General features: G+C 34.9%; 3 protein-coding genes and 2 pseudogenes across 7 annotated transcripts; 1 reads left to right on the top strand and 4 right to left on the bottom strand.

Annotated features, from left to right (window-relative positions):
- Positions 1–411: 411 nt before the first annotated feature.
- Positions 412–5354, bottom strand: LOC142539754 (uncharacterized; annotated as a pseudogene).
- A 799-nt stretch (positions 5355–6153) lies between these two features.
- On the bottom strand, positions 6154–10724 carry LOC142539762 (uncharacterized). Of its 5 annotated transcripts, none has more exons than XM_075645444.1 (7): positions 10403–10719; positions 10229–10311; positions 9175–9350; positions 8859–8946; positions 8685–8748; positions 8434–8503; positions 6154–6532 (listed from the first exon to the last, which is right to left on the bottom strand). In XM_075645444.1, exons 1-7 carry the CDS (start codon positions 10491–10493, stop codon positions 6406–6408), a joined length of 699 nt encoding a protein of 232 aa, XP_075501559.1. In that variant the 5' UTR covers positions 10494–10719; the 3' UTR covers positions 6154–6405. The 5 variants fall into 5 exon arrangements, with proteins under 5 accessions (XP_075501559.1, XP_075501557.1, XP_075501558.1 ...); XM_075645442.1 differs by having other exon boundaries at positions 10229–10317; positions 10403–10713; XM_075645443.1 differs by having other exon boundaries at positions 8688–8748; positions 10229–10317; positions 10403–10709.
- A 7406-nt stretch (positions 10725–18130) lies between these two features.
- Positions 18131–20872, bottom strand: LOC142539752 (putative inactive receptor kinase At1g48480). The gene is made up of 2 exons (XM_075645432.1): positions 19474–20872; positions 18131–18948 (listed from the first exon to the last, which is right to left on the bottom strand). Exons 1-2 carry the CDS (start codon positions 20756–20758, stop codon positions 18323–18325), a joined length of 1911 nt encoding a protein of 636 aa, XP_075501547.1. The 5' UTR covers positions 20759–20872; the 3' UTR covers positions 18131–18322.
- Positions 20873–21519: 647 nt separating this feature from the next.
- Positions 21520–23176, bottom strand: LOC142538348 (protein DJ-1 homolog D-like; annotated as a pseudogene).
- Positions 23177–25503: 2327 nt separating this feature from the next.
- On the top strand, positions 25504–27033 carry LOC142538903 (plasmodesmata-located protein 7). Its single transcript, XM_075644192.1, has 3 exons — positions 25504–26416; positions 26494–26610; positions 26730–27033. The coding sequence occupies exons 1-3, from the start codon at positions 25672–25674 to the stop codon at positions 26735–26737; spliced, it is 870 nt and encodes a 289-aa protein (XP_075500307.1). The 5' UTR covers positions 25504–25671; the 3' UTR covers positions 26738–27033.
- Positions 27034–27156: the final 123 nt, after the last annotated feature.

Genomic DNA, 27156 nt, shown 5'->3' with positions numbered 1-27156 from the left:
ATACAAAAGGAACAAAAATAAACCATGACAGTAAACTTTTTATTTCTATTATTATCACTGTTAATTAGATAGTATAAGATTATTTCAACACATTAAAAAATGTTTGTTTTTCAAAAAATAATGTTTGATCAGACACTCACCCTATTATATTTTAAAATTTTTAAGAACATATTTTTGAAAAATAGAAATTAAAAGGTCAATAAATATAACAAGTGTAGTTTTCCACCCCTTTATTCATTCAGGTCAATACACAGCTACTTGAGCAATTGCCTTGTGCAATAGATATCAATCCGAGACAGAGCCCGTGACGAAATATCCCGACCCTCCAAAATGACGGGGTCAGCCTGCTCGCTCCAACAAATCCAACACAAAATGAGCTAAGTTCATCTGGTCAAGTAAAAAAAAACAGGTGACAAGGACCGACTATGTATGTATATGCACGGACAAGATACAATCAACATTCATGCTACTCAGTTCAACAAATGACGGGCTCAAAAAAAATTTGCATAATGATGAAGAATTAGTGCACTTACAGACGACTAATTAATAAGTTCGGGGTCATCTTCAGATGTTAACTCTGATCCTGCTGCCTCATCACTGTAGTATTCAGTATCGAAATCGCAATCCTCTTCAATTGTTTTAGTTCTATTGGCTGTCATAATGAACGCATAACTGGCATAAAAGTCTTGGACAAACATTCTTCGATTCCAGAAGTGCTGCACTTTTTTAATGGTTCTATTAGTTAGAAAATTATAATAAGCTCAACTAAATAGAAACTCAAACCTTGTGATTCGACGAAAGGGCGGGATAATGCTCAAAGAAAACAGATAGACATTTTTTCAACCTAGGGAACCGATTGAAGCAATTAGTTCAAGTCGCACAATGAACAAGTTCATGCAAGATAATCAGGAAAAGAAAAGTGGTTTACCTCTGAAGCACCCCACTCTCACTACCGAAGTACAGATTGACGAGCTTGGCCAAAAGCTAATGATGTGTTGCAGCAGATGTTCATGGAAATTTGTCACTCAGAAGAAGAATCTTAGCTAGACCTTCTCCTAGAATGCCTTGGATTGATACATTTTCTTCATCATCTAAAGAAGCACCCCAATTATGATTCTCAAGCCTCGCATATAAAAGATCAAGCAGCTCAATGCCCAAATCTCCATTTCCATCATTAAATTTAACAGGGGTTGTGGGTGTTTCGTGGTGGAGTTGGGAGGACATATCACAGTTCATTGCTTTATCAACTGAATCTACACCATACCATATTCCAAGTTCAAGCAAAGCCTTAGAAGCCATTATTGGTAAGGGTACAAGGGCCATTGACTAAAGAACACCGTAATTGCTTTATTAGATCTGTGGTAAGTTCTCTCTCTAACAACCCAAAAAGACCAAGGCACCTAATAGCAGCCCCTTGGACATCCAAGTGAGCATTTTTTGCCTGAACATAACATAACCAGGCAAACAAACAAAAAATCAAGAAATGACAGCAAATAACAAGCTTTTCTTTAATTACCGTATAGCAAAGAATAAATTTTCCTTTCAAAAAACCGATAAAATCATAATAAATTTATTAAAAAATCATAAGAGAATTGAAGAAAAGGAAGAAAAAATCTACCCCAGGAAGCAATAGAGAGTGAAGAATTTCAACGGCAGTGATGGCCCCTCGTTGCATATAATGGAAGGAACTCGTGTTCTCCAATAGAAGAGCAGTCACAGCAAGACAGTGCAGCCACTGCTTGCAGTCAGCTGTCCTCTCCCGGCAAGGTCGAGCAAGTTCTTTAATCACTGAAAGAACAATGTTTTCAAACTCTCCCATGGCAGCAAGCCCTTTCTTTGTCAATTTCACAACCGCAGTAGCCCAATCTCTCTCCCCTCCTAAATTGATGCCATCTCCAATGACAACGTCATTTCCACCGTCATCCAATTCATGATCAAGGGGTCTGTGCAACAAATCCTGAACGAAATCACTGACCACCTTTCTATTGGAAGAATCAGAGAAATCAAGTATAGCACCAAGCAGTAGCAGCTGCCGGGATGCAAATCTATAGTTTGAACCTGTAAGGATCAGGTGGCATAAAAATGTATAACACAAATTCAATGGAACTCAAGAGACTGTATAATTTACCCACCAGCTGCAATGTGTTCTTTAACCAACTGAACATACTCAGAAATGGAAGGAGGGAGAATCCTGTCCAGGAGATCATTGTAATCTGAAGCTTCAGATGTGTATACTGCTGATTCTGTGCCCAATGTCATTGCAGCATCAGAGCCCTTTGTCTGATTGAACATCAACAAAAATATTAATATAATTGTGCAAATCAAAGATCAAATAAATTTATTTAAAATAGCAACAGATTAACCACATTGGTGTACTGTTAGTTGACAAAGAAAAGAGTATCACCAAAAAAACCTCAAAACCTGAGGCCCTAGTCATTAAAACTTGCATTTTTCAGGGACACTTTTGGCAAAATTCCACCTCATTTTTGTGTCATGCATTATGCTATATATTTTCTAGATGATAACTGCTGTCCTTCACATTTAAATCTGCATTCCATACATTCTCTGGTGTCAATATTTTGGAGGTAGGTTCATTTGTTTTGTGAAGAAGATAGAAAAAACAGATTGTTTGTAATGGCAAAGCTCTGCATTGGTCAGAAACAGGACAAGACTAGCATTCCATCCATGACAGACAAGTGAGGTATAATTCTTTTCATGCATGGAACTATGTATATCGTATGGATTATTTCTATAAGTCGCAGAAAAAATTTTAAATTCCGCTACATATAGTTTATGTTTCCTGTAAAGCCAAACAAACTATGCACTAAAAAGGCAGAACATCGATCAAAATTAAGATGTAATACAACAAAATGGTAGAAGCAAAGGCTAACTTGCATTTACTAGCTTAAAATTTCTCAAACGTACGCCAAAATTTTGCGGTCATAGAAAGTTGTAAAAATCAATAACAAAGTAAATAACTTGTTGGGGAATATTAACTACTTACTTGTGCTTCTATCTGTTGGTGCTTACAGACCATTTTCCCAAACTTAGCAACCTCTGAGTCCATTAGCTCAATAGAATGTTGACGTTGTCCTGCTCTTTAAATAGAAATTTTAAGGAAATGGGTCCAAAAGCTGATGTTCATAAATGGAGTCGGTGTTCAGTTTTATTTGCAATAATATGGAAATGAACAAAAAACATACAAAAGTATTAATAGACAAAATCTAATAAGGATAGAGCAAACACAAGAAGAAAAGCTCCTGATGTCCACTTTTATCCAATGAACAGTCTCAGACAATTCACCGATGTTCTAATTTTGCGAGGGACAAGTGTTAGCAACTCCGATTATACAAACTCATCTGAAACACTATTCAACTTAAATTAAACCCATTTAAAAACGCTGCTCATAGTACTTCGTCAAAGACCCACGGCATTATGTTTGAGAACTCAAACACCAAAATAAATTGAATTTTGAATAAATTTAGAAGGTATTAATTCCATTTGAAGCATAAGATTGCTAAAGCAGAATTTTGATTCACAATGGATTTATATGTCCCCACGTATGAACAATTGATTGTATAGTTGTTTCGAGTTCCAAGTTCAACAAGGCCTTAAACATAAGCCAAAATATATGCCGCACAAACCTTCTGCTCCCTCATCCTCTGAAGCTAAAAATTTGCGAATAGTTTGCCCATCTTGCAATTTTATCAATCCTCCTTTCAGCATTACAACCATTACGGACTCCCCGATCAATTCATAGGTTTCTACATCAATATATCTAAGTAGTTCTTGTAGGATCTCCATTGCAACATTTCTCAAGCCACTCATCTTTCATCAACTTCAAACACTCCTTTGCAACAGCTGGAGAGCGATCAGAAAGACCCCTCTGAAGAATAACTGTTCTGAGCTTGATTCTGTAAAAAACATAATAAAATCATACTTAAAACAATGCAGAATTGACAAGTTATGATTTTTTCCCACTCTGAGAGAAAAACCAAAAGAATAAGATACTATAAAGAGTTAACCATTGATTCACCTGAGGCTCTGCAGGGGGAATTTACTACCTATAAAACAGTAAGCTCTCTTTCATACTGTCTCATTCAGATCCAGAGTGCAATCAATCATCTTTGTAAGAGTGTTCCTTGAAGGTGGTAGAGACAACACAAAAGTCTTACGAACATCCTGAGCAAATGCAACAAAAAGGACGGTTAAAGCAATTGTACACATGGTACATCAAGTTTCTAAATCATTAGTGATTCTTTAATAGATAAAAATGATAATACAACTTTAGGTTCCACTATCCCAAGTAGATGAGTTAATCTCCAGAAAGTGGAGAAGTGCATCGGTAAAGTTTATGGAACAACTAAAATTAGCCCAAAAACTGCAATAAAAAAACAAGGCAAAGAACCAACCGCGTTCTGCTCCAAAGTAAGTTTCTCGAGGAACAAATCAAGAATGTCCCTATTTTCTGAATCATTTGCGAAGCGTGAAAGAGCCCTGACAGCAAATGTTCGAACTGCAGATACTTTGTCAGCCACACGCAATTTAACGCATTCTATCACCTCATCCCAAAGTTCATTGCTAACTTCTGCATCATCCGGCAACCGCATAATGATCTAGAAGGGAATAACTACGTAAAATTTTCCTCTTTACAAAGTAAACTGTAAATAGCAAAACCGAAATCCCAATTCCCTATATCTTTGTACTTCCCTAAACAAAATTTTCCTGAAACATCCGACCTTTTCCTAAAAAACAAAGAAATAAAAAACCATATGGTCCTCTGGAAAAAAAAAAAAAAAAAAAAAAGAAGGCACAACACCAAAAGCATAAAGCACAACCTCAGAAACGATCTGGCAAGCCCTAAACCTGACCGTCTTATTAGCCGAGCCAGAAGCCACGATCAGAAACCGTAGAAAATTCTCCATAATTTCATCACAGCGGGCTGCATCTTTTGCGTTACGGGAGCAAGCGAAAACAGCGACGAACTTTATGATACGATCTGAGGATGCTGTGCGGCGGTGAAAATTGAAAATAGTGGTTATTGTCTTCGAAAAAGCGGCGAAGAATTCAATCGGCGGCCATGAGGATCGGAGATCCGCAAGTTCTTTAAGTTTACGGATGTGTGTGGCTTGGGAAATGCAAGCCTCGTCCAAAACCTTAGCAATTTTTAAGGATAATTTCCTCAGCTGCTGCTGATGATGATCTTCAGATTCTTCCACTAACAATGACATTTTCTTTCTATAGATTTGAATTTCCGTTAGAATCAACTTCTACGTTGAGGGTGGATGCATTTGAAATGGTCTTCTGAACGAAATTTGAAGCGGGAATACTCTGAATACCAGTTACTTTGCACGGGCGAGGTGTATATTTATCTTTATCGAAGAAGTGAAGTAAAATTTAATAAATTTGAATGTTTAAATTGATATTTGAATTTTTGAAAAAAAAAATGAGTTGAAATTAAAAATAAAAGTGTAATATTAGTATTATATAAAGATAAAATTGGAATAAAGAATTGACGTAGTATAAATGATTACCGTCAAATCGTCGCTCATGGAATAGATTTAATTGGGCCGTGAATTTAGACTTGTAAGCTACATATGGGCCCATTCAGGTGTTTGGGACTTTGGGACCTGAATTGGCCTTTGGGGGACCTTATTTAATTTAATTTTTTAGTAAATTTCTTGACGATATTTTTTGTTTTCTCTGATTAAGAAAAAAAATTAAGTTGTTGAAATGATGATTTGTCATTGGACCGTTTATATGTACTTTCCAAAATGTGAAAAAATATAATTCAGAAATTGTTTTTTGTGTGATGAATAATTATTCAATAGCAATGTAATATAAGTAATAGCTAGAGTTAATTCTAATAAGAGATTACAATAATCTTGAAACTTATAGAAATATATTACTATTACTGCTACAATTTAAAAAAAAAAACATGGTAATCTCATAAGTTGTATTTTGTGAAACGGATCTCTTATTTAGATCATCCAAAAAAAAATATTAATTTTTATGCTAAGAGTATTACTTTTTACTGTAAATATCCGTAAGGTTGATCAATGAATTAGACTCGTTGGATGCACCGCCACGGTGCTACACGGTCACACGATCAAATCCAAGAAACACAAGATAGATGCTTTAAATTTCTCCCTCTTAAGAAAATATATGTATATATACCAAATGTTTACCAAACAAGAAACTGTGAAGATCAATTTACAACTCCAAATGCAATTTCAATTACAAACTTCCCACGCAAATATTGGCGGGTAGAACACAATACGGGTGTTCTTTATACACACTCCAGCGATTTTGTTTGACGTTTCTGGTTGTTTCAATGCATAACGTATCATATAAATCAAGAATAGCAGTCTCTCAGAGTGTGCTGGAGTAGATTTACCCTTAATTTCACATCAAGACCTCATGCTGCATGCTGGTTTTTATCTTCTTGTTGCATTTTGTAAAGGTAGTATCGCAGGCTTCAGGCCAATTCAACGACCTTCCCATTAGATGGGGTTTTATTTGTTGGTTTAATCTGCATAAAAACGTTTTCCTCATGTAATTAGATCGAGTAACCTTGTGGAAAATCATAGTAATTTATGTTCGAAATCATCTACAAATTACATTACAGTAAACTTTCAATGCGCACATGAAATGAAGCATTAAATAAAACTAACATATCAAAAAAATGATAAAGCTTTGCAAGGTATACGTAGAAAGATACAACACTCTAACATCAAGGCCAGCACTTGGATGGTGGAGCCTAGTCAAGTAGTGGTGCTAGCCATTGAATGGTAGTGTCATGTTTTGAGCAGTAGAACCCGCAATCCAAATTGTTAAAAAGTACCCAAAATGAAAAACTTGATTTTCCTTTGCTGCTCAACCTGGTCTAGCAGAGTTATTTTAGAGTTTTCTAAATTTAATCAACAGCATGGGGCGGTGAGACGCACATTTTTCTAAACAAATTCACCCTCTCACGGGTCGTCTTACTTCGAGACTCAAACATCAACAGCCCAATAATTTGATATTTGTGAGCACTAAAAGCCTACTCTCCTAACTATAGGGGGCATTAACTGTCCACTTCTCTACTATCAAAAACATTGCAAACGAGAGGAAATGAAGGTTTAACTCCATGAATTTCATCAAATGGTTGATATTAACCCCTATTTTTACTCCACAATCAGTGTAGTACTCAAACCACAATTTTCATTCACGTCAATCTCCTATATGAATGAAAATTGATTGAACAAATGAAAATTAAAAGTACGATGATAACATTCACTAAGAGGATATGTAGGTGGTGTTGTTTAGGGATTCAAATTTGACATGAAAAACAAGAAGAAAAAAAAGAAATTGGCTTGTAGATGATGTCGTCATTGAGATTCTTCTTGCAAATGACTAAAAATCCAAAATTCTTCTTAAGATTGTTGTTAAGGTAATCAAATTTGACAGGAAGAACAAGAAGAAAACAAAAAAATTGGTTTGTAGAGGCAAGTGTTAAACATTTTTCCTTAAGAAGAATTTGCTCCTCACAGTGTGCTAGAGGTTTGTGGCAATCTTCTCCCAAGATAAAACTACAACTCTTGGATAATGAGCACTCAAATATCCAACTTCTATAACAAGAAAATGAATGGAACTCTATCTTGCTGAATAAATGAAGAAGAACAATATGCAAAATGATTTTTCAACCTTTTTTTTAGAAAAAATAATTGTTTGATTTTCAACAAATCAAGCATTTAATGTTTTTCATGTGAAAAGACATGATCTTTCATTCATAGGGGTGCCCCTTGGCCATTGTAACTGACCACAACCATCAAACAATGCCAAGAAAATGAAAAAATATCATAAAAATCCGAAGGGACACGAAAACCCGCAAGGGAAGCGCTCGGGCGTTCCGTGCGCGCGCCCCCGCGCGCCTGCGTGTACTTGCAGAGCGCTCTCGGCAGCGCCTGCTAATGTTCACCGAATTTTTTTTTCCGTTTCGGTTTCCGTCCCTTACATGTTTCGGCTACTAGTTTGAAGTTCTTTCAACATTCGATGAAATCGTTTCGAGTTTAATTCAGAACCACCGAACTTAATATTCATTCATTAAGCTTCGTTCTTCATTTCAAATTTTCCAATCAAACACGTTGATTAATTTGCTTTATTTTCATTCATTAAGCATCAAAATTTCCAATAGGCCTAGCCATTTGACCCTCCCTCGTGAGAGCATGCTTACTTTATCTACTAAGTTGTAGACATGATGTCCTTAAGGTTTGTGAAGCTCACAACTTTCTAAAACAAAAACATCTCCTTTCTTCTTCGTTTAATAGATAGCAGAATCCTCCGTTAAACATGTTAAACTTTTGAAGACTCGGCTTTCGTGATAATCTCAATGCATAAAAAAAACATGGGAAAGATCGTGGACCAATTGTTGAGAAATTCATCAAGATTTACCGGTGCGACCGCTTCTCCAGGAATCTGGCCAATGTCGCTTTCCGGGCCATAGCCACTGTTGGGGTATAACCTATTTTAAGACATAAAAATTGTAAATAAAACAAATTAATACATTATCAAGTAATTTTTAATTTGATTTGATCAACAAGTCAACTTTTTTTTTTCAATTACAACTTGGGGGAGGGGTAACAGCGAGTCAACTTTTTTTAAATACATTGTGAACAATCGATGAGAAGTAGTGCATCGAATACCACCTTTGGACTTTCGGGTATCATCGGAAGATGCATCCCCAATAGCATAAATTTTTCTATCAGCCTGTTAATTATGCATTGATCAAGAAAGAAAACTTCAAAAAGTTAGGATTATTTAATATATGCAATGTTAAGATTAAAGAAAGAATAAAAATACAATATAGGGAGGGTGACCTTTTGTGCATGAAAAAAAATGGGTGCATCTGTGGGACAGAATATGGTTGATGAAGCTGGGAACGAGAGTGGGCGCTCAAATTTGTTCCTAAAAATTATAAGCCAAATTATTCAATTATTTTTACATATATTTTCATAAAAATGTACCTATTATCACACCATTTTTCTAAGTTAAGTACCATTAACAAAGCGGGGTGAGTTAACTCCTTTATTTGACATTTCCATTTGTAGTCAATCTGACCGAAATATATAATATCAACCTAAATAAATACACCTCATGAGTTCGTAAGTTCGTGGAATCATGCAATTTAATCACCTTGAAATCGATAATCCATCTTCGCGATTATATAGAAAACCCGAGTGACCGATGACCTGCTTCCCAACAAAGGATTGACAAGATCGTTCTCTTGGTTGAGCATTTTCCCTGTCGTAGTTACAAGCCGAATTCCGCAACATTGTCATATTTTCTGCAGGAGACTTCCCTATCTTTTTCTGTGATCAAGAAAATATTGCAAGTAAACGCTATGTTCAGATATTTATCACTGCCAAAATAAAATAAAAAAATATAAGCAAAAATGATTGGGTATAATATAATTTTGTTATGAGTAGGTCTCTTGTGAGACGGCCTCACGAATCTTTATCTGTGAGACGGATTACCCCTACCGATATTCATAATAACAAGTAAAAATCTTAGCATAAAAAGTAATATTTTTTCATAGATGACCCAAATAAGAGACATGTCTCACAAAATACGACCTGTGAGACCGTCTCACACAAATTTTTGTCATTTTGTTAATTGTTTGCCAATAAGTACAAATGAAGTCAAAATATTTTTGGGTCTGAGAAAAAAGTAAAAATCGGTCTTTTTATTGCGATAAGTAACCGTAAGGTTCAATTCACAAACAACAAAAAAACAATATATTAGAATAATAACAGATAATTACATAAATACTAATCGTCTACATATTTTTTCAAGGTATTGTAAGTATTGCTTCCTTGATCTGAACCATCTTGCACTTTTTTTTTCACGTACAGCAATTCTTTGAAAAAGTGTAGATCGACACACAGCATCTCGTTTGTCCAGAAATATTATTTTATTTCAACTAGCTAGCATGTAAATTGAAATATTCTGCAAATTTTCATTAGTAAGCACATAAAATATGAGGCTCACTGCTAATATATGTGATGTGACAATAATAATTAAAAAAAAGCATGGAAATAAAATTATTATAGAATAGAACATAAAAGAGATATTATTGTGGCACATAGATTCAGACAGGAGCAGGTTCCCACCTGAAAATGCGGTGTACCGATATATATGGATAAATTTATTTGATGTATTGTTTTCCCAAAAAAGCAAGAAATCTAACCCGTGGAAAATCTCGGAACACTGCTTTTTCTTCCATGGGAGAACTGGTACAAAGAGACAAGGACACATTACCTTCCCCATTTCCTATACCTAAAGATATATAACATGAATTAATTAATCAATCCCAATTGATATTCCGCAAATCGAGAAGGATTTCGGTCCAATTAATTAATACCTGAATCCACGAACTCATCGAGCTCGTAACTGTTCTGCACCGGCCCGGGAGCTGGATTCTGGGAATACAGGCCCATAAAATCTATCTCCATAGCCAGAATCAACGAATAAACGTTCAAAAAAAAAAAATTGGAAGCAGGAGTTGAGATGGGGAGGAGGAGGTAGGGTTTCGCGGAGGGAAGAATGTAAAGAAGTGAGGATAAATGTTAGGTGAGGCGGCCGCATGAGAGCCACTGAAAATACAGAGCGAAAAACACGTGCTGCTTCCATAGCCCAGCCCCTCTGTTTTTTCTCAAGACAGCTACCACACACATCTTTCACGTGACATTTATGGCCTCGGAGATAATGTCAAATGTTTCCCACTCGGCTATTGATTGATTGATTCATGTTGTATCGTCGTCAATGCAAATGATACATACAATGGAGCTACAAGTTTTTACGAAAGTCCAGATCTATTTTATATCTCAAATTAAAATTTTTTTCCCATATTATTTGACTTGATATAAACCAGAGTAGGTTTTTTGTGAGACGATCTCACATATGTTTATCTGTGAGACGGATCAATCCTACTGATATTCACAATAAAATTTAATATTCTTAGCATAAAAGGTAATATTTTTTCATGGATGACCAAAATAAGATATCCGTCTTATAAATATGACCCCTGAGACCCTCTCACGTAAGTTTTTGCCTATAAATAAAAGTATATTAAATTTTAAAAACATTTCTTTACTCGTAAATTTTGATTAAAAATACTATTTAATTTACTAAATACTTAAGTGGTACGAGGTAATTCATAATCATCCAAATAAATTTAACTATTTAAATTATGTAAAAATTAAATATATTATGAAATATTTTATGAAATGAAATAACTTTTGAAAATGAAATAGTAACAATATATTCTAAGAATGTTCCACGAGAAAAGTTTGAAGTTAATAGATTGTGATTAATTTTGTGTTTGGTGAGTAAAATATATTGTTTTAGATAATTAAGAAAAACTGTATAAATAACTTTTTATAAAATGATGAAATAGGGTTTTTCATTTGGAAAAATAAAATTGGAGTTTTTGAATTCAATATAAACTCGATAACATTGGAGTTTTTGAATTCACCGGTGGCATGTCATATATTAATGGATTGCCATCATTCTCTAATGTGTATATGTTCCTAGGTCTCTTGTGAGATGGTCTCACGAATCTTTATCTATGAGACGAGTCAATCTTACCGATATTCACAATAAAAGTAATATTCTTAGCATAAAAAGTAATATTTTTTCATGGATGACTCAAATAATATATATGTCTCACAAAATACGACTTGTGAGATCGTCTCACACAAGTTTATGTCATTCCTAAAATAATAGTATTTTTCCAAAATCAAATATTAAAACTTTTTATTTATAAAATATTTATATAAAAATAAAATAATTAATGAAAAATAAAAAAGAAAGATTTCGACCATATTTTATTACCCTAAAATCCCATGTCCAAAATCACAAATTTCAAATTTCAACTCTTGAATATTTTCTTAGACTATCTCTACACTAATATAAAGTACTTGCAGAGGTTTTGATTCTTTAAGATACTTGATTGCAATAACTATTTCACGTGATGTTCGTAATGGCATTGTCCCAAAACTTGCATATATTGTGAACAACATGTCTCTTTTGATTAGTCAATTTTGTCCATATTTACAATAAAAAGTTATACTACAAAGTAATACTTTTGACATAAAAAGTGATATTTTTTCATGAGCAATCCAAATACAATATCTATATCACAAAATTGGTCGGTGAGACTGTAACGTTCAAAAATCAGTCCACGTAGATCGCGCATGAAAATTATTAAATTGCTAAAAATATTTTAATTAAATGATTTTGGATGCATAAATGATATATTTTGATTGACTAAATGATTAATTGTATAATTTTGCTCGATTTCATAATTTAAATATTTTCAGGTGAATATAAGTGGTCGGCCGATGACGGAGGACCGAAGACGATTAAGGTGTTAAAATTTAAAAGCTAAAATTTTATTTTTAGTTAAGAAATATTTTAAGAATTATTATATTTTTAAGGTCAAATTTAAATTAATTAAAGGGAGCAAGGAAATTATATATTTTATAAGGGATTTTTTGGGAAATATGTATTTTAAACATTTTAATTTGAGGACCAATGATTTTATTAATCTTAATGTTCCTAATTTATTAATTAAAAATTAGGGTTAATTAAGCTCATTAATTAAGTGTTAAGAAAACCTTTTAAAATTCTTTTTAAAAGAGTCATACACACACCTAAATACACGCACTCAAAACACACACCTACACTTCACGTAAATTGGAAGGAAAAGCGGTCGAACCTTCATTGCTTGCAAAGGGAAGTTTTCGATTTTTTTCTCATTCGTTCTTCGATTTTCTTCATCGTTCTTTCTTCCAACAACGATCATCCGACTCTCTTGCATCCCAAGGTAGGTTTTCGATAGGGTTTTGACGAGAAAAAGGGTAGAAATCGTCCTTCGTTCGTCAGCAACGTTCCACCATTTCGGTATTCGTATTTCGAGCGTTTTAAACGCAAACACACGTTTCTAACATTGCTTTTTGCACCATTCAAATCATAATATGTGTGTTTTATGTTTTGAAGCATGAAAATTATATCGATCAAATTGTTTGACGTTTGAATTAATATTTTTCAAAGTTAAGACGTTTTTGTGCTCGTTTGAGACGTGTTATGATTTCTAAAATACATGCTGCCGTTAGGGGACATTAAAGGATTGTAAAAAGTTTCGTTTAAGGGATAAACAAATGCTGGACAGTAGCGAAAGAAGTGTATGGTGGAGGATTGAAAGTTAGGGTTGTCCTTGCATGTTTTGGGATGTTTCTATCGGCTAGGTTGTAGGGTGCGAAGGGGCTGGTGCGGCTGTTTAGGGGCTGGTCCAGTAGGGTCAGCAGGGTTCAGGAGGATGGCTGGTGGTCTGGAAGTGATTTGGTCCAAGGTGGCTCGAGGGTGGCTCGAGAGTTTTAGGAGCGCGGCATGGTTTGGGAGAAATAGGTTTGAAAATGGCTAGAAAGAGATCGGGCTTGAATCGTGGTTCACGGGGGATGATTCATGACTCACGGGGGTAGTTTAGGATGAAAATTATAAGTTTAAAATTTGGGAAAAATATTAAAGTTTGAATTTATTCAGGTTAAAAACGTTTCAGAGTTTAGTTATTAAGTCGATAAATCGAAAACTCGGGTTTACGTTTAAGAAAAATGTTAGAAGTCAAATTTAAGATTATATGATGAATTGGGATATGCTCGAATCAATAAAAGTAAGAAAAACTAAAAATTAGGAAGCTCGAAGTTCATGGGTAAAATGGTCATTTTATGTTCCACGTAGACCGGAAAATCTGGCAATGTCCCGAAAAATCATAATACATGGTAAATGATATTTTAAAATATTTATGATGAAAATATGATATTTTTATGATATATGCAAATGATGTACGATTTTTCTCAAAAATTGCAATTTTCACGATTTTTGAAGGATACTATATTTTATAATAAAAGGAAAGGAAAAATATTTTGAAAGATAAAAATTGACTGTGACAAAAAAATATATTATTGGGGATATCGTGAGAGAAAAAGCCCCAGAGCCCGTTTACAGGAGAAGGCCCTAGAGGAGTCCGATAATTGTATTTTCATATTTGACCACGGCCCAGTGACGAGAATTGATGACGCCCCCGACCCCAAGTACTTTGTATAGCTAGACTGATCAGTCGACCATGATGATATGATATATGATAGTCGCTTTCAAGGATCAAACTTCACCCAAAATGATATACGATGATGAAAGGTTTTTTGATTTATGATTTATATATGATTACAAGTTTTAACGACAGCTTATTTTAAATAAAAATATGATTTTAAAATGCATATGTATGTATACGTATTATTTGATATTTATGGTTGTACGACGCCTATGGAAAGCCCGTGAGGGAAAAGACCCTTTTGAGAGAGCCCAAGATCGGGATAGCCTTGGGTCGATCGGGGCAGTGGGCCGTATGGGCGGTCCACTGGGCCTGTAATGGGTCGTTACAATAAAAGGCATCTTTTATTGTAATGACCCGACAACACTCACCCGCGATCATTACTCATAGGGCTTCTCAAGCCCAGGCACTGGAGCTTTTACCTTCCCAGGATTAGAACCCAAGACCTCCTGAACATATAGGTCTTGGCAGCAATCCTGGTACCAGTTGAGCTACTAGCTCAACTGGTACCAAGTCTCTCTGAACTATGTACTTATGCCAGGAGGTCATGGGTTCGAGACTTGGGGAGGTATCACTCCACCAACCTGGTGTGAAGAGTCCTATGAGTAATGGCGCATGTGGAAAGCCAGCCCGTGAGGGAAAAAGCCCCAGAAACCCAAGATGGGACAAGGCCCCCGAGGGAGCCCAAGATCGGGATAGCTCATGGTCATTACATTTACGATTTATGGATTTTATGTATTTAAGATTTTTAAATATTAGTTTTTAAGTTAGGTAGTTCTGAAGGTAGAAGAAAATATTTATAAAAAAATTAAAAATTCTTTAATATTTATTTAAATTTTAAAGTTAAAAACATAGGACATTTCAGATACAGTCTCACAATTGTATTTTGAATCTTCAACTTTGGTATATCATAAAAATTTGTAAAATTTTATATATTACCAGTCTAATAATGGCTTGACGAATGTTTAACCGTTTATCGATTTTATCGTAATTCCAGGTATTTGGATTCCACGTCGTAAGTATATTTGCATTGTTATCTAGAATAAACTAAGTCTTGCAATGTAAATTAGTATCGATATATAATACCTTCATATTATCTTATTTGATTTCAATATTGTTATAAATTATGGGGAATTGTTGATATGATTTTTCATTATTATGTAAAAGTTTCGGTCCATTAATAAATTTATGTTGAGTTTGTATCGATAAATTTCAAATGTATTTTTTTATTTAAAGAAGGAAAATTATAAACATTAAATTCACATATTACGTGTCTATATAATATTTCATTTTAATTATGATGATTTTCAAATTCACCCAATAATAGTATCATTTGAAATACATTATTTTTTGTATTACTAATGTATAAATAAGTAAAAATAGTAAAAGATGTACACGCGTTGCATGTGTTATTATTATTTTTAATTTGATCAAATAATATTAAACAATTAACACGAAATTAATTTCATATATCAGTGTCAGATCCAAAATATCATATACTTTGTTCCAAAATTTCAATATTTTGTATCTAATTTTATCCGAAAAACACATATGAGCTCATAGAATACAGAAATATTTTTTTAGATAAGTCAAAAAATATAGAAAAAAATGAACTATGGGGATTTATTGATCAATCATCAATCTTATAAATATTTAGTGAACACAGTAAATAGTGAGGGTTGTTAGCCCATCAATAGTCCCTCTCGGTTGATTTCGAACACAATTAGTATTGCTAAAAAAATATACTACCGACTCTAAAAAACACATGTGTTGCTTTTTATAGTATTCGATTTTATTTATATATAATATATATCACATAAAAATAGTCGATTTCTAATATGTTCAATTAATTTGAGAGTAGGTCTCTTGTGAGACGATCTCACGAATCTTTATCCGTGAGACGGATCAACCCTACTATTCACAATAAAAAGTAATACTCGTAGTATAAAAAGTAATAATTTTTCATGGATGACCCAAATAACCGATATTTACAATAAAAAGTAATATTTTTAGCATAAAAAGTAATATTTTTTCATGGATAACCCAAATAAGATATATGTCTTACAAAATACGACCTGTGAGACCGTCTCACACAAGTTTTTGCCTTAATTTGATTTCTTTCTCTTTCTCTCTTAATTTATCATTCAAATTTGATTTAATATTGTATTTGGATGAAAGAACTTGAATTTATAAATTTCAAATCCATAGAATTTAAATCAATTTGATTGCTTGAATAAATTTATGTTGAGTTCGTTAATCAAAGTAGAACTGATGATAATTATGGTGGATTTGAAATACATCAATACCAAATTCACCCATTCGTTAATTCCATGTGTTAAATCTCATTGAAATTGCTTAAAGAGATACGAAATACTTCCAAATTAGTTGTCCTATAATAACAAAGCATCGTGTTAAAAAAAAAAAGACATTGGATACGTCTTACGTAATGGTTTGTATTTTGTATTATGGTATTGAAAAGTCATGTTTTCTTTTGTAAATGCAGCTGTTTATTCTAGTGTTCTAAAAAGCTGATTAAACTTGAAGCTCGACAAAAATATCCGCTTCGGACAAAAAACGAAAAAAAACGGTTAAACTGTAGTTTGACAGAATTAAGCGTAATTAAGACGTTTAATTAACTGTGCTTAAGCACAATTAATGACATATATTTGTTTTTAAATTTTTTTATTTTGAAAGTATGTCTGTTTATTTTAAAATAATAAATTATGTTTATAATTTAGATGTTTATTTTTTAATTTTAATTATGATTAAGCATATCTGATAATGATTTGACAAATATTTAGCAATTTTTAATGTGGTCTAGTTGCAAAAACAAATAAAGATTATAGTTTTGAGATTTTTATGTTTTTATGAATATGAGAATTAATGCATCAAACTTAAATTTATCATATTTATGTATATTTTATTTATTTATTGGTTTGAGATAATTACAATTATACTAAAAATAAAAACGTTTTTTCACGTTTAAGCATGTGATAATCTCGTTTAAACTGACATCCGCGTTTCGGAGTGCTTCAAGCTTTTTAAAACATTGATTTATTATAATAAAGGAGTAGCCGTTAAGGTTTCAGAACTTATGGCACCAACCGTGAAATTGACATTATAATTAATACAAATCCTTCTCTTTTAACCGGCAGGAAAGAATCTTCCTTCAATTCAGAAGAAAGAACAGTCTCACATGGCAAATAGGCAAAGGTGTTGGAAAGCCATAAATGATTGATTTAACATTAATTTTTATTAATATAAACATTCTATTCTATTAAATGAAATTTATATTTATTTTAATTTTAAAAATAAGAATAAAAACACATGGCCATGCTGTTACAAGATGGTAACACGTATAGTTAATCCTAGGGATGTAATCGAGTCGAGTCGAGCCGAACTCTTGAATGTTTGAGCTTGATTCGTTCATAATCGAGTCGAGCTCGAACTTTATTTAACGAATATATGCATGGCTCACGAGTTTATTCAAGTCTTTATCGAGCCTAAACTAGCTTAATAAATATGAATTATATATTAAAATTTTTATTAAATTAATTAAAAAGTAAATTATATATTTAAAGAAAAATATATTATTCTTATTAAAATTTGTAAATTTATTATAATAAAAAAATTTAATAGATTTTTCTATATATTTCATAAATAATATGCAAAATCAATAAATCATATATCAAAACTATTATTTTTTCATCTAAAAGATTATTAATGAACTTACCAACGAACATGTTCACGAGCTAACGAGCCGAATACTGTAAAGCTTGAGTTTTATTTGCTTATCTTAACGAGCCTCATTAAACGAGCTCAAACGAGCTTTTATCAAATCGAGCTTCGAATAGCTCACAAACGATTTGGTTCGTTTACATCCCTACTTAATCCTGATATTAAAATAACAACAAATGCTCAGTTTGAACAAATTTGAGCTTAGTTAGAAAGGAAAAAAATATATATTTTTAAAATTTCACCAGCTTAACAGTAAGAATTTAGACAGCCACTTTACAGTTCAGACAATCAACAGGAAGAATAATAACAAATTTCCTCAAAACCAAATTCCATTAAAATATGAAACTACATGGGAAAAAATCAGAAGTGCGGCCAAAGTAAAAGAGGTGCCTTTAGGAATGTAAAACTTTTGTTCTAAAGAGGTGGTACTTATCATCATGAGCCAGTATAGTGCTGCGGTTCTTCAATATCAACAATGTTGCCGCTATGATCCTGTACATTCGAACGACAAATCTCCTCGATTTTACCACAAACCTCGGTCATCGAAGGGCGTTTATCCGGGTATGGAGCAGTGCAATCAACTGCAAGCTGCAAGAGCTGAACCATATCATCTTCAACGTTTTGATATCGAAGAAGTTCGATATCGAACACTTTGGACGTCCACTCTTCTCTAACAATGGACTGAACCCATCTCGGGAGATCGACCCCTTCCTCGTTTGTTAATGAATGAGTCGGAGCCTTGCCCGTTAGCAGCTCGAGCAGTAAAACTCCGAAACTATAGACATCTGCCTTTTGTGAGACTTTCCGAGGATCGGTTACCTCTGGTGCACGATAGCCAGCAAGACGGTTAGGGGTGGTAGTAGGTCCTGCAAGCTGAGCGAGGCAAAAATCGGAGACACGGGATTCGTACAAAGTCGTAAGAAGGATGTTTGATGATTTGATGTTTCCATGGGAGAGTGTGGGGCTTTGTGAGTGAAGGTACGAAATTCCTCGTGCTACACCGAGGACGACGGCCGCCCTTGTCTCCCAGTTTAAGGGAGTCCTGCCAACTCCCTTGTTTCCTGCAACATAGATCGAATTAAAACTCATCAAATCCAATAAATTTACCTTTCACATGCTAAAATTGGAACCCCATTTGAGTAAAGAATCACAGAGTTTTCAAAAGAACGAGAATTTGGCAGCACGCCAAGATTCTGTGCATAGCAAGACTAGCTAGTAGTGACTTAAAAGAACAAGTTTAGCAAGACTAAAGGCAAGAAAAGCATCCGAAGAAAAGGAATCCTTCATCATTGACTTTGAGCTAAAGTAAGACAAATGATGTTAACTAGTTACTGCAAACACAGAAAAAAAAGGATAAAAACGAACAGGCAAAAGGCATTATCACTGTCTCATTCTGCTTATGCATCGCAACCTTTATCCTAAACTATTCCAATTTGCAGCCTTAGAAGTAACTCAAAATGACATCTAAACTAAATATAACTACATAACAAGATGCAAATTATGGGCCACAAACACTAAAATAACACTCATTCCAGGCACTAAGGAATAAGATTAATAATCTCAAAAAGATCAAGAAGAATTCTCACCATGTAACAAAGCAGACAAGCTCCCCATTGGCAAATAATCATACACTAACAGCTTCTCCTCCTTATTATAGTAATAAGCTCTTAAAGGCACTAAATTTTCATAATCCATTCTTCCAACTTCCTCCATCGTTTCCCTAAACTCCCTCTCTCCCATATTAGCATCCCTCAGCCGCTTCACCACCACCGCCAGCCCCGTTTCAAGTACAGCTTTGTATGCGGTTCCGAATGTTCCCTTCCCCAAAACCTCAGCCGACGCCCTCAGAAGATCCTCCAAGTCGAAGTGCCACTCCGTTTTCCCCAGGAATACTAGCCCTTTCTTGCCATCCACAACCACCTTGCCTTTCTCCTTCGCCCCCAATGCCGCCGCAAAACTGCCACCCGCGGCCCCATTTTTAACTTCGCCCTCCATTTTCGCCGGTGGGACTTCGAGATCTCTCACATTAGCCACGTCTTCATCTTTTGATTTTTTTCTCTTTCCAGCGCACGCTCTGCACAAGCAGAATAACAGCAATAACATCAGCAACAACCCGATTAGCGAACCGATTACAATCCCAGCAATCGCGCCTGCAGAGAGATTTTTCTTGGATTTTCCACCTCCACAAGAGTCGAGCGGAGAGCCACAGAGCGAATTTCCAAGAAAAGAACTCCTGGGCTTCCCCGAAAGGTGTTCTGGAATCTCTCCAGTAAGATTATTATTAGAAACATCGAACTGAGCTGGAGGAAAATCCAGATCAGGAACTTGACCAGAAAAGTGATTGTCCTGCAAGTACAGCGTCCCCAAACGGGTCAATTTATTGAATGACGGCGAAATTCGGCCAGAGAAATTGTTATCCGCCAAATTTACACGCACAAGAGAGGTCAAGGAGAACAAAGAATCCGGGATTTCGCCATCGAAAGAATTGTGCTGCAAATAGAGATTACGGAGTGAAGTCAGTGAAGAGAACAACTCCAGCGGCAGATTCCCCGACATCGCATTGTAACGGAGACTGAGTGTATTTAGATTGGTCAAAACAGAGATCGTATTGGGTGGAATCACGCCGGAGAGCCCCATTCCCGGAAAGTGGAGCTCAACGACGGTGGAATTCGACGGCGCATTGCACACGACGCCAGCCCACGAGCAGGGAGTGTGCCTAGTTAGATCCCAGAGGAGGACTCGTCCTCCGACCGCGGAACGGAAGGCGACGAGCGCCGCCCGTTCTCCGGCAATGTCCGCGGCGGTGAATGTCAGCAGAATGGCGGCGGTGAGAATGAGAGAGGCGCAGATTTCGAAATCGAAGTGCCTCATCGATGATCCCGCAGTTTGGTCGAACTTAGCAGAGGTAGATTTGTGTGATTTTTGTTCAGGTTTGGAGAAGTTTAATATAAGGAGTGGGACCAGTGGGTTTCATGTCTGAAATTCTGAATAAACAGTGAACTGTTACTAGATTGCCCATTTAATGTCAAATTCCTTCCCGGTTCGGTCGACCCTACCTCTGCGGGCACGGCCTGCAGGGATAGATCCAACGGCTCGGATTTTTTCGAGCCAATTTTTTTTTTTTTATATATAGAGGTGGGCCCGGATCACTCATGTGGAGTGATCCGGGCCGTTCATTGTACGTGCAGGCACTTGCACGGGTAGGTTGATTTATAAAATAATTTTGCCAATATGATGTGCTAATTGTGTCAGATATATTTATAATATGATATTTATACAATAAAATCAGATTACCAATTTCATATTTCGTCCAAGAATATTATCCTTTTATTTCTTGAATTATTGATGGACAAGTTTGCAGGAATTTACGTTTTGTAAAAAGGTTATATGCTTTTTAGTCAACGATATAAACATGATGATTTAATATGCATTTAATTAAGAAGAGATTTTATGGGTATTTTGCTCAAAAAAGGGAATAAGACCGTTTTTACTTGGCGATTATACGAGGTTTACCCATTGAGCACCCGAAGAATACACAACGGCCAGGAGTACTGTCCAAAAAAAAGCATTTATTTGTGCAAAACAACAGTGTATGTGTATATTCTTGACCACAAACACAGAACAAGCCAAGGGATGCCAAAGTTTGTGACATGGTAGATGTACCACTTATTAGATATACAACAGTAAAGTATAGTAAGAAAACGTGACTTAGAATGTCACGTGCAGACAAAGAAGTTCACCAGTGACAAGGTTACCGTCAGTGAAGGCTGAAGCAACGATCGATTGGTTCGGGTTCTAGCCATGTTGCCCCTGACAGAATAACATTAAGCTTCACTGCAGGATATGCAGTACCGCAGTACATCTCTTGCCCTGATGAAAACATTTGAAAAAAAATGATATTATCCATATTTCCAATGAATTGTGCAACTAAATTGAAACGATGAAACGGAGAAAAAGGTGCAGCACATAAAATTATCATATGGGATGATCATGGATATATACTTATAGTAGCTATTTAACGATGTAGGGGTGTGAAAAGTTGCCTTTAGAACACCAGCAGCTGATAAAATTTGTTGTCCATGGCCTATTGATGCCACCGGTTTCCCAGATTCCATAAATTCCTTCCCCAATTTAAGCACACTTTCATCCAATGCCAAGTATTCTGGAGCTTGGCCCCCGTGGATCACCAATCCATCATAGCTAGAAGCATACCGCATCCACGTGGCATTCGAGAGCTTGAAGAGATTGAAAAGGAACCATCACCTCGTAGTCTTCCATGTAATCCTGCATTGTAACTGCAAAAAAACTATAACTGATGAATGATGCAAATTTTCGAAAGTTGCAACACCAATAAGAACTGAACTAAATCATAAAAGGTTAAGTAAATTAATACGTATGTGAGAGCAAAAATTGCATTATCAAAACTTCTTCAATCAGAAAAAAAATGTAACATGTATGAATAGTTTAGTTACCAATCATACTTGAGAACTGGCTGCTGCTGCACAAAAAAGCATCATGATCAGAAGTCGATGTGCGGAAAATTACATATGTTTCTGTTAAGACTCACTGTGATAGGCAAAGATTATGATTTCAGAGCCAATGGAAACCCCATATGTTAAAATATTTTGGCCTTGGCTGGCATTTGCTGTGTCTGTGATCTGATCAACATGCATATATTGATATATGCCTTGGTTACTTATTCTTGACATATATTCTCAGAAATTTGTTACACACATGAGGAGACATGTTGAAACGTCTTTCACGAGATTGAGCTTTTGACAGAAGTTGGTTTTTATACTAGCTATGAGCTCAAAATAAAATTAAGGGCATTGAATCATTACCCCCAGAGAAATAAAATGCGCTTTCCGGGACCGGATATTTTGATTCCTATTGCCTTGATAAAAAGCTGAATGAACTCGGGATGCCCCTGATCATAAGTAGCTTTAGTTATGAGGTTCCCCTCACTGGTGCGGAAGGCCATTGTGTCTGGTTCTACTATACCCAATGAGCACCCGCAGCAATAAGTGCATGTTTCACAGCAGGATATGCAGTACACTTTCGGCCTTTAACAATGCCAATGGTAGCCAATATCGATTGTCCATGGCAGAGGGAGGCAATTGGCTTTTGAAACTACTCAAATTTCTTGACCAAGTTTACCTATTTATCCCATTAAATCAAATGATTTATCATTCAATAAAAAAAATCACTCGACGAAACCAAATATAATGGTGCCTTATTAATCAGTCATAGACTCATATGTACGTCTGAAATCAATAATGAGGCGGCCATTTGAGTGGCTAGCATCCGGTTGGGTGGTGGAAGAATGTTTCTCCCTAGGGAGGCCGGGAACATGGGGGGCTAGAAACATTTGATCCGCCGAGCCGGAGCTGATTTCTGGTGTTCGCTAGCGATTCTCCGAAACTGGTTATGGATCCAAAGCATTGAAAATGCCGGTAAACTCATCATGAAGAGCAATACTAATGGTAGTTGTATCGAATTTTCATGACCAGCTCCTCATTTTGTGAACAAATATTTATACAGAACTTGTTCTTCCATTTACTTTTATATCAATTTATTTATTATATTAGGTACCATGATGCATATCCAAACGTAATAAAAATTAATACTCTTATCATTAAAAGTAACATTTTTTTCAATGATGAACCAAATAAGATATGTGTCTAACAAAAGATGACCCGTGAGATCGTGTTACCCAAGTTTTTGCCTAGATTTAATTATCTATTCCAACTCAAATTCAAAATTAACTCACTAATATTTGACATAATTATTACTTACTTAAATGTTGGAATATTTTTTATTCATTGATTAGATTACACAGTTCTGTCTCAGTCAATTAATTTACTTATTTCTTTGAAAAAAATCAAATGACTAACATTTGTAAAAAATTATTTTAAACCGATTTGATATGCAAGTAAATATATAGAAGGTACACGCTGTGATCAATATCTCTAAATTATTTATTTATTTGTGAAATTAATTAAAGGTTTTGCATTAGTCATTGAAACATATTTAAACTCCTGCGGTTTGGACCTATACATCTTAGAGTAGGTCTTTTGTGAGAGTATCTCACGAATTTTTATTTGTGAGACTGGTCAACCATACCGATATTCACAATAAAAGTAATACTCTTAGCATAAAAAGTAATATTTTTTTATGGATGACCCAAATAAGAGATCTGTCTCACAAAATACGACTCGTGAGATCGTCTCACGCAAGTTTTTTCTTATATATCTTATGTAGTAATTTTTAAAGAACGCGCCAAACAAAATATTCGATCATCTTAATTAGTATCTTGAATATCAAATAAATAATTGAAAAGAAAAAATTACATTTGTAATTTGCATTTTTAGTCATTTTAACAATAAAATTATATTTTTAGTCATGTAATTTATATGTTTATTTTTTCATTTTTGATTATGTTACGGTAAATTTTTATTTTCAGTTACGTGACTTTTATATATTTTTTTATATTGGTCCTTTAACTTTTATGTATTTTTGTTTTTTTTACCGGAAGACATGATAAATTCGAATAAAAAAACCACAATGGAAAAAAAAGTAAAGAAGTTATATGAATAAAAATGAAAATTCATAATAAAAAGACCGAAATTTTTTTAAAAAAATTCCAGCTATAAAAAAATATACAAATTCGTTTTTAACAAGACCAAATTAAAAAAAATACAAATTACAAGACCAAGAATGTACTTTTCTCAAATTCAAAATACAAATTACTACACAGAATACGCAAATGCAAACTGTATTTCGGATGCTTTTTTCACATGCATTTATTATGCCCCAATCATTTTATTACATATTAAATCAGCTTCTCAAAATTACCATTTTCAGAATGAAGTTAGCTTCTTATAATTTTTTTTTAAAATTAAAAGCAAATTGAAAACCCCTTAAATTTATGGTCGGGTTTCACGACCCAAATGATACTTACAATATTTGGATGAAATTGAATATAATGATAACGTGATATCATATATAAATCGTGTCTATCATTCGACTATGTAAAAACAATAAAAGAATTCCAATTGTTTCTATTCATTAAAAAAGGAAAAGAAAAGAAATCCCCCTCTTTCTTCAATGTTCATCAGAAATCTCCATGGATTTAAGCACATAAGTATTAAAAAAAATCATAAAATCATTTCGTGTAACTTTTCGTATTACACTAATACTTACTCATTATAACTTTTCCAAGAAAATGAGTTTTAAGATTGCTCCAACAAAATTATGTGCTCTATCTTCTACAATTTTATAGTACATAATTATATATTGGTATACTTGACTTTTAACCTTCATTTTTCCACAAATAAAAATTATTTATAATTGGAATTAGGGGAATTATATTTTTTATATGTCATGTTTCTCGCTTTTTATAATCCATATTGTTGAATTTCAGTTACTTCTCAGACGTGAAGCTGATTTGACATCGATGTGAAATTGATGAGAGTTTGACGTGTGTACGTTACTCGATGAAAATGATTAAGATTTTAAAAAATAAAAAATAGTCATTCGAAATTGAAATTTGATAATAAAAACGACGGAAATAACACAAACACAATTTTCTTCAAATTATTTCACCCAAGTATGAAATGAACGTAAAACGGGACGAAGGATCCCTATTTTAAAAGGCCAATTCCTGCTTAAATAAATACACTACCACGGAAGTAGCCATTTCAATCCATTAGCACTCCCATAATTACACAACGTTGCCTCTAATTGATCTGTCTTCTTCTCACAGACAATCGAAGCTCGTATTCATGGAGAAAACTACAGCACGCCAAATTCTTCAACTCTTCAAAATTTCCCTACATGTCGTCTTCCTCTTCTTCTTCTTCATCTTCCCTGCACATTCATCTCCCGACGCGTTCCTCTACGGCGGCTGCTCGCAGATAAAATATGCACCCAACTCCCCCTACCAGTCAAATGTCAATTCACTCCTCACATCCCTCGTGAATTCAGCCACTTACTCTTCCTACAATAAGTACACAATAATGGGCTCAAGCTCACAAGACGTAGTTTACGGGCTATACCAATGCCGGGCTGATTTAGCCATGCCGGACTGCGCCACCTGTGTGGCTCAAGCCGCGACAAAGCTCGGCCCGCTATGCCCCCAGACATGCGGCGGTGCCATACAGCTGGAAGGCTGCTTCGTGAAATACGACAACGCTTCGTTCATCGGGGTGGAGGACAAGACCGTGGCGATGAAGAAATGCGGGCCGTCCGATGGTTACAGCGCATTTGAGATGAGCCACCGCGATGCCATGCTGGCGAGTTTGAATGGGGCCGGAGGCGCGTACAGGGTCGGGGGTTCCGAGGACGTCGAAGGGGTGGCGCAATGTGTGGGAGACTTAAGCACGGGGCAGTGCCAGGATTGCGTCTCTGAGGCGATACGGCGGCTGAAGTCCGAGTGCGGTGGCGCTGTGTTTGGGGATATGTTCTTGGCCAAGTGTTATGCGAGGTATTCCACCAGTGGTGCTCAAATATACGCAAATCAGCATCACGGTAAGAAAAATTTTGCTAATCAACTTTTTCTACAAAATTGCATTAACAATGTACCAATAAATTATATTCAATTACAGAGTCATCTGATCACAGCGAGTCGGAGAAGACATTTGCAATAATCATTGGATTATTGGCCGGAGTCGCCTTGCTCATCATCTTTCTCACCTTTCTTAGAAGGTTGTCCGGTGGAAAAGGTGAAACTTCATTTAATTTTTTAACAAATATCAAGATTTGTGTAGCTATTGATCATTTTAGGGGTTCGATTGTAGACTTTATTGTATCCAATGTTTGGTTACATTTTCTGTTTTTGCAGGTAAATAAGATTAAAAAAAATATGGGATTTATGGGATTGACCATGCCATGTTCACTCTGAATATTCGACGTAGACTTGCTTTATGGCGAAGCCCTTTTTGCCTTTTTTCATAGTGGACATCAACTTGGCATTCAATCTTCTTCAAAAATCACTTTTGATATCTGTCTTTATTATATTATTAGTAGCATTATTAGGTTTCTTTTATCATCAAGTTAAAAGAGAAGGGAAATGGAAGGTATTAAGATTCCAACTCTTTCTCCACTTGTAAAAGTTGTGTTGTTATTGTGAAGAACGAATGCGATTTCTCCCCTTTTTCTACTTTAATTTAAAATGCAATTATACGTTTCTTGAGTTATTGTAATCTTGTTGAACATCGCCAAATTTCGTATGAAACTTTTTAATTTTACTATCGAAATACTTATATATT

This window comes from Primulina tabacum, chromosome 3 (assembly GCF_025594145.1).
Source record: "Primulina tabacum isolate GXHZ01 chromosome 3, ASM2559414v2, whole genome shotgun sequence".
In the NCBI taxonomy this organism is placed as follows: Eukaryota; Viridiplantae; Streptophyta; class Magnoliopsida; order Lamiales; family Gesneriaceae; genus Primulina; species Primulina tabacum.
Note: the sequence above shows the minus strand (reverse complement) of the source record. Positions and strands in the feature narration are given on the sequence as shown.

What these genes read in the sequence shown, in the direction of transcription:
- LOC142539762 (XM_075645442.1), bottom strand. Translation starts at nt 10,493, where the DNA reads ATGGAGATAGATTTTATGGGCCTGTATTCCCAGAATCCAGCTCCCGGG. An exon ending in GATGGATTATCGATTTCAAG is followed by an intron (nt 8,947 to 9,174) that starts GTGATTAAATTG and finishes TATAATTTTTAG; the next exon opens with GAACAAATTTGAGCGCCCAC. An exon ending in TTTTTTTTCATGCACAAAAG is followed by an intron (nt 8,749 to 8,858) that starts GTCACCCTCCCT and finishes CATAATTAACAG; the next exon opens with GCTGATAGAAAAATTTATGC.
- LOC142539752 (XM_075645432.1), bottom strand. Translation starts at nt 20,758, where the DNA reads ATGAGGCACTTCGATTTCGAAATCTGCGCCTCTCTCATTCTCACCGCC. An exon ending in CTTGTCTGCTTTGTTACATG is followed by an intron (nt 18,949 to 19,473) that starts GTGAGAATTCTT and finishes TCTATGTTGCAG; the next exon opens with GAAACAAGGGAGTTGGCAGG.
- LOC142538903 (XM_075644192.1), top strand. Translation starts at nt 25,672, where the DNA reads ATGGAGAAAACTACAGCACGCCAAATTCTTCAACTCTTCAAAATTTCC. An exon ending in ATACGCAAATCAGCATCACG is followed by an intron (nt 26,417 to 26,493) that starts GTAAGAAAAATT and finishes ATTCAATTACAG; the next exon opens with AGTCATCTGATCACAGCGAG.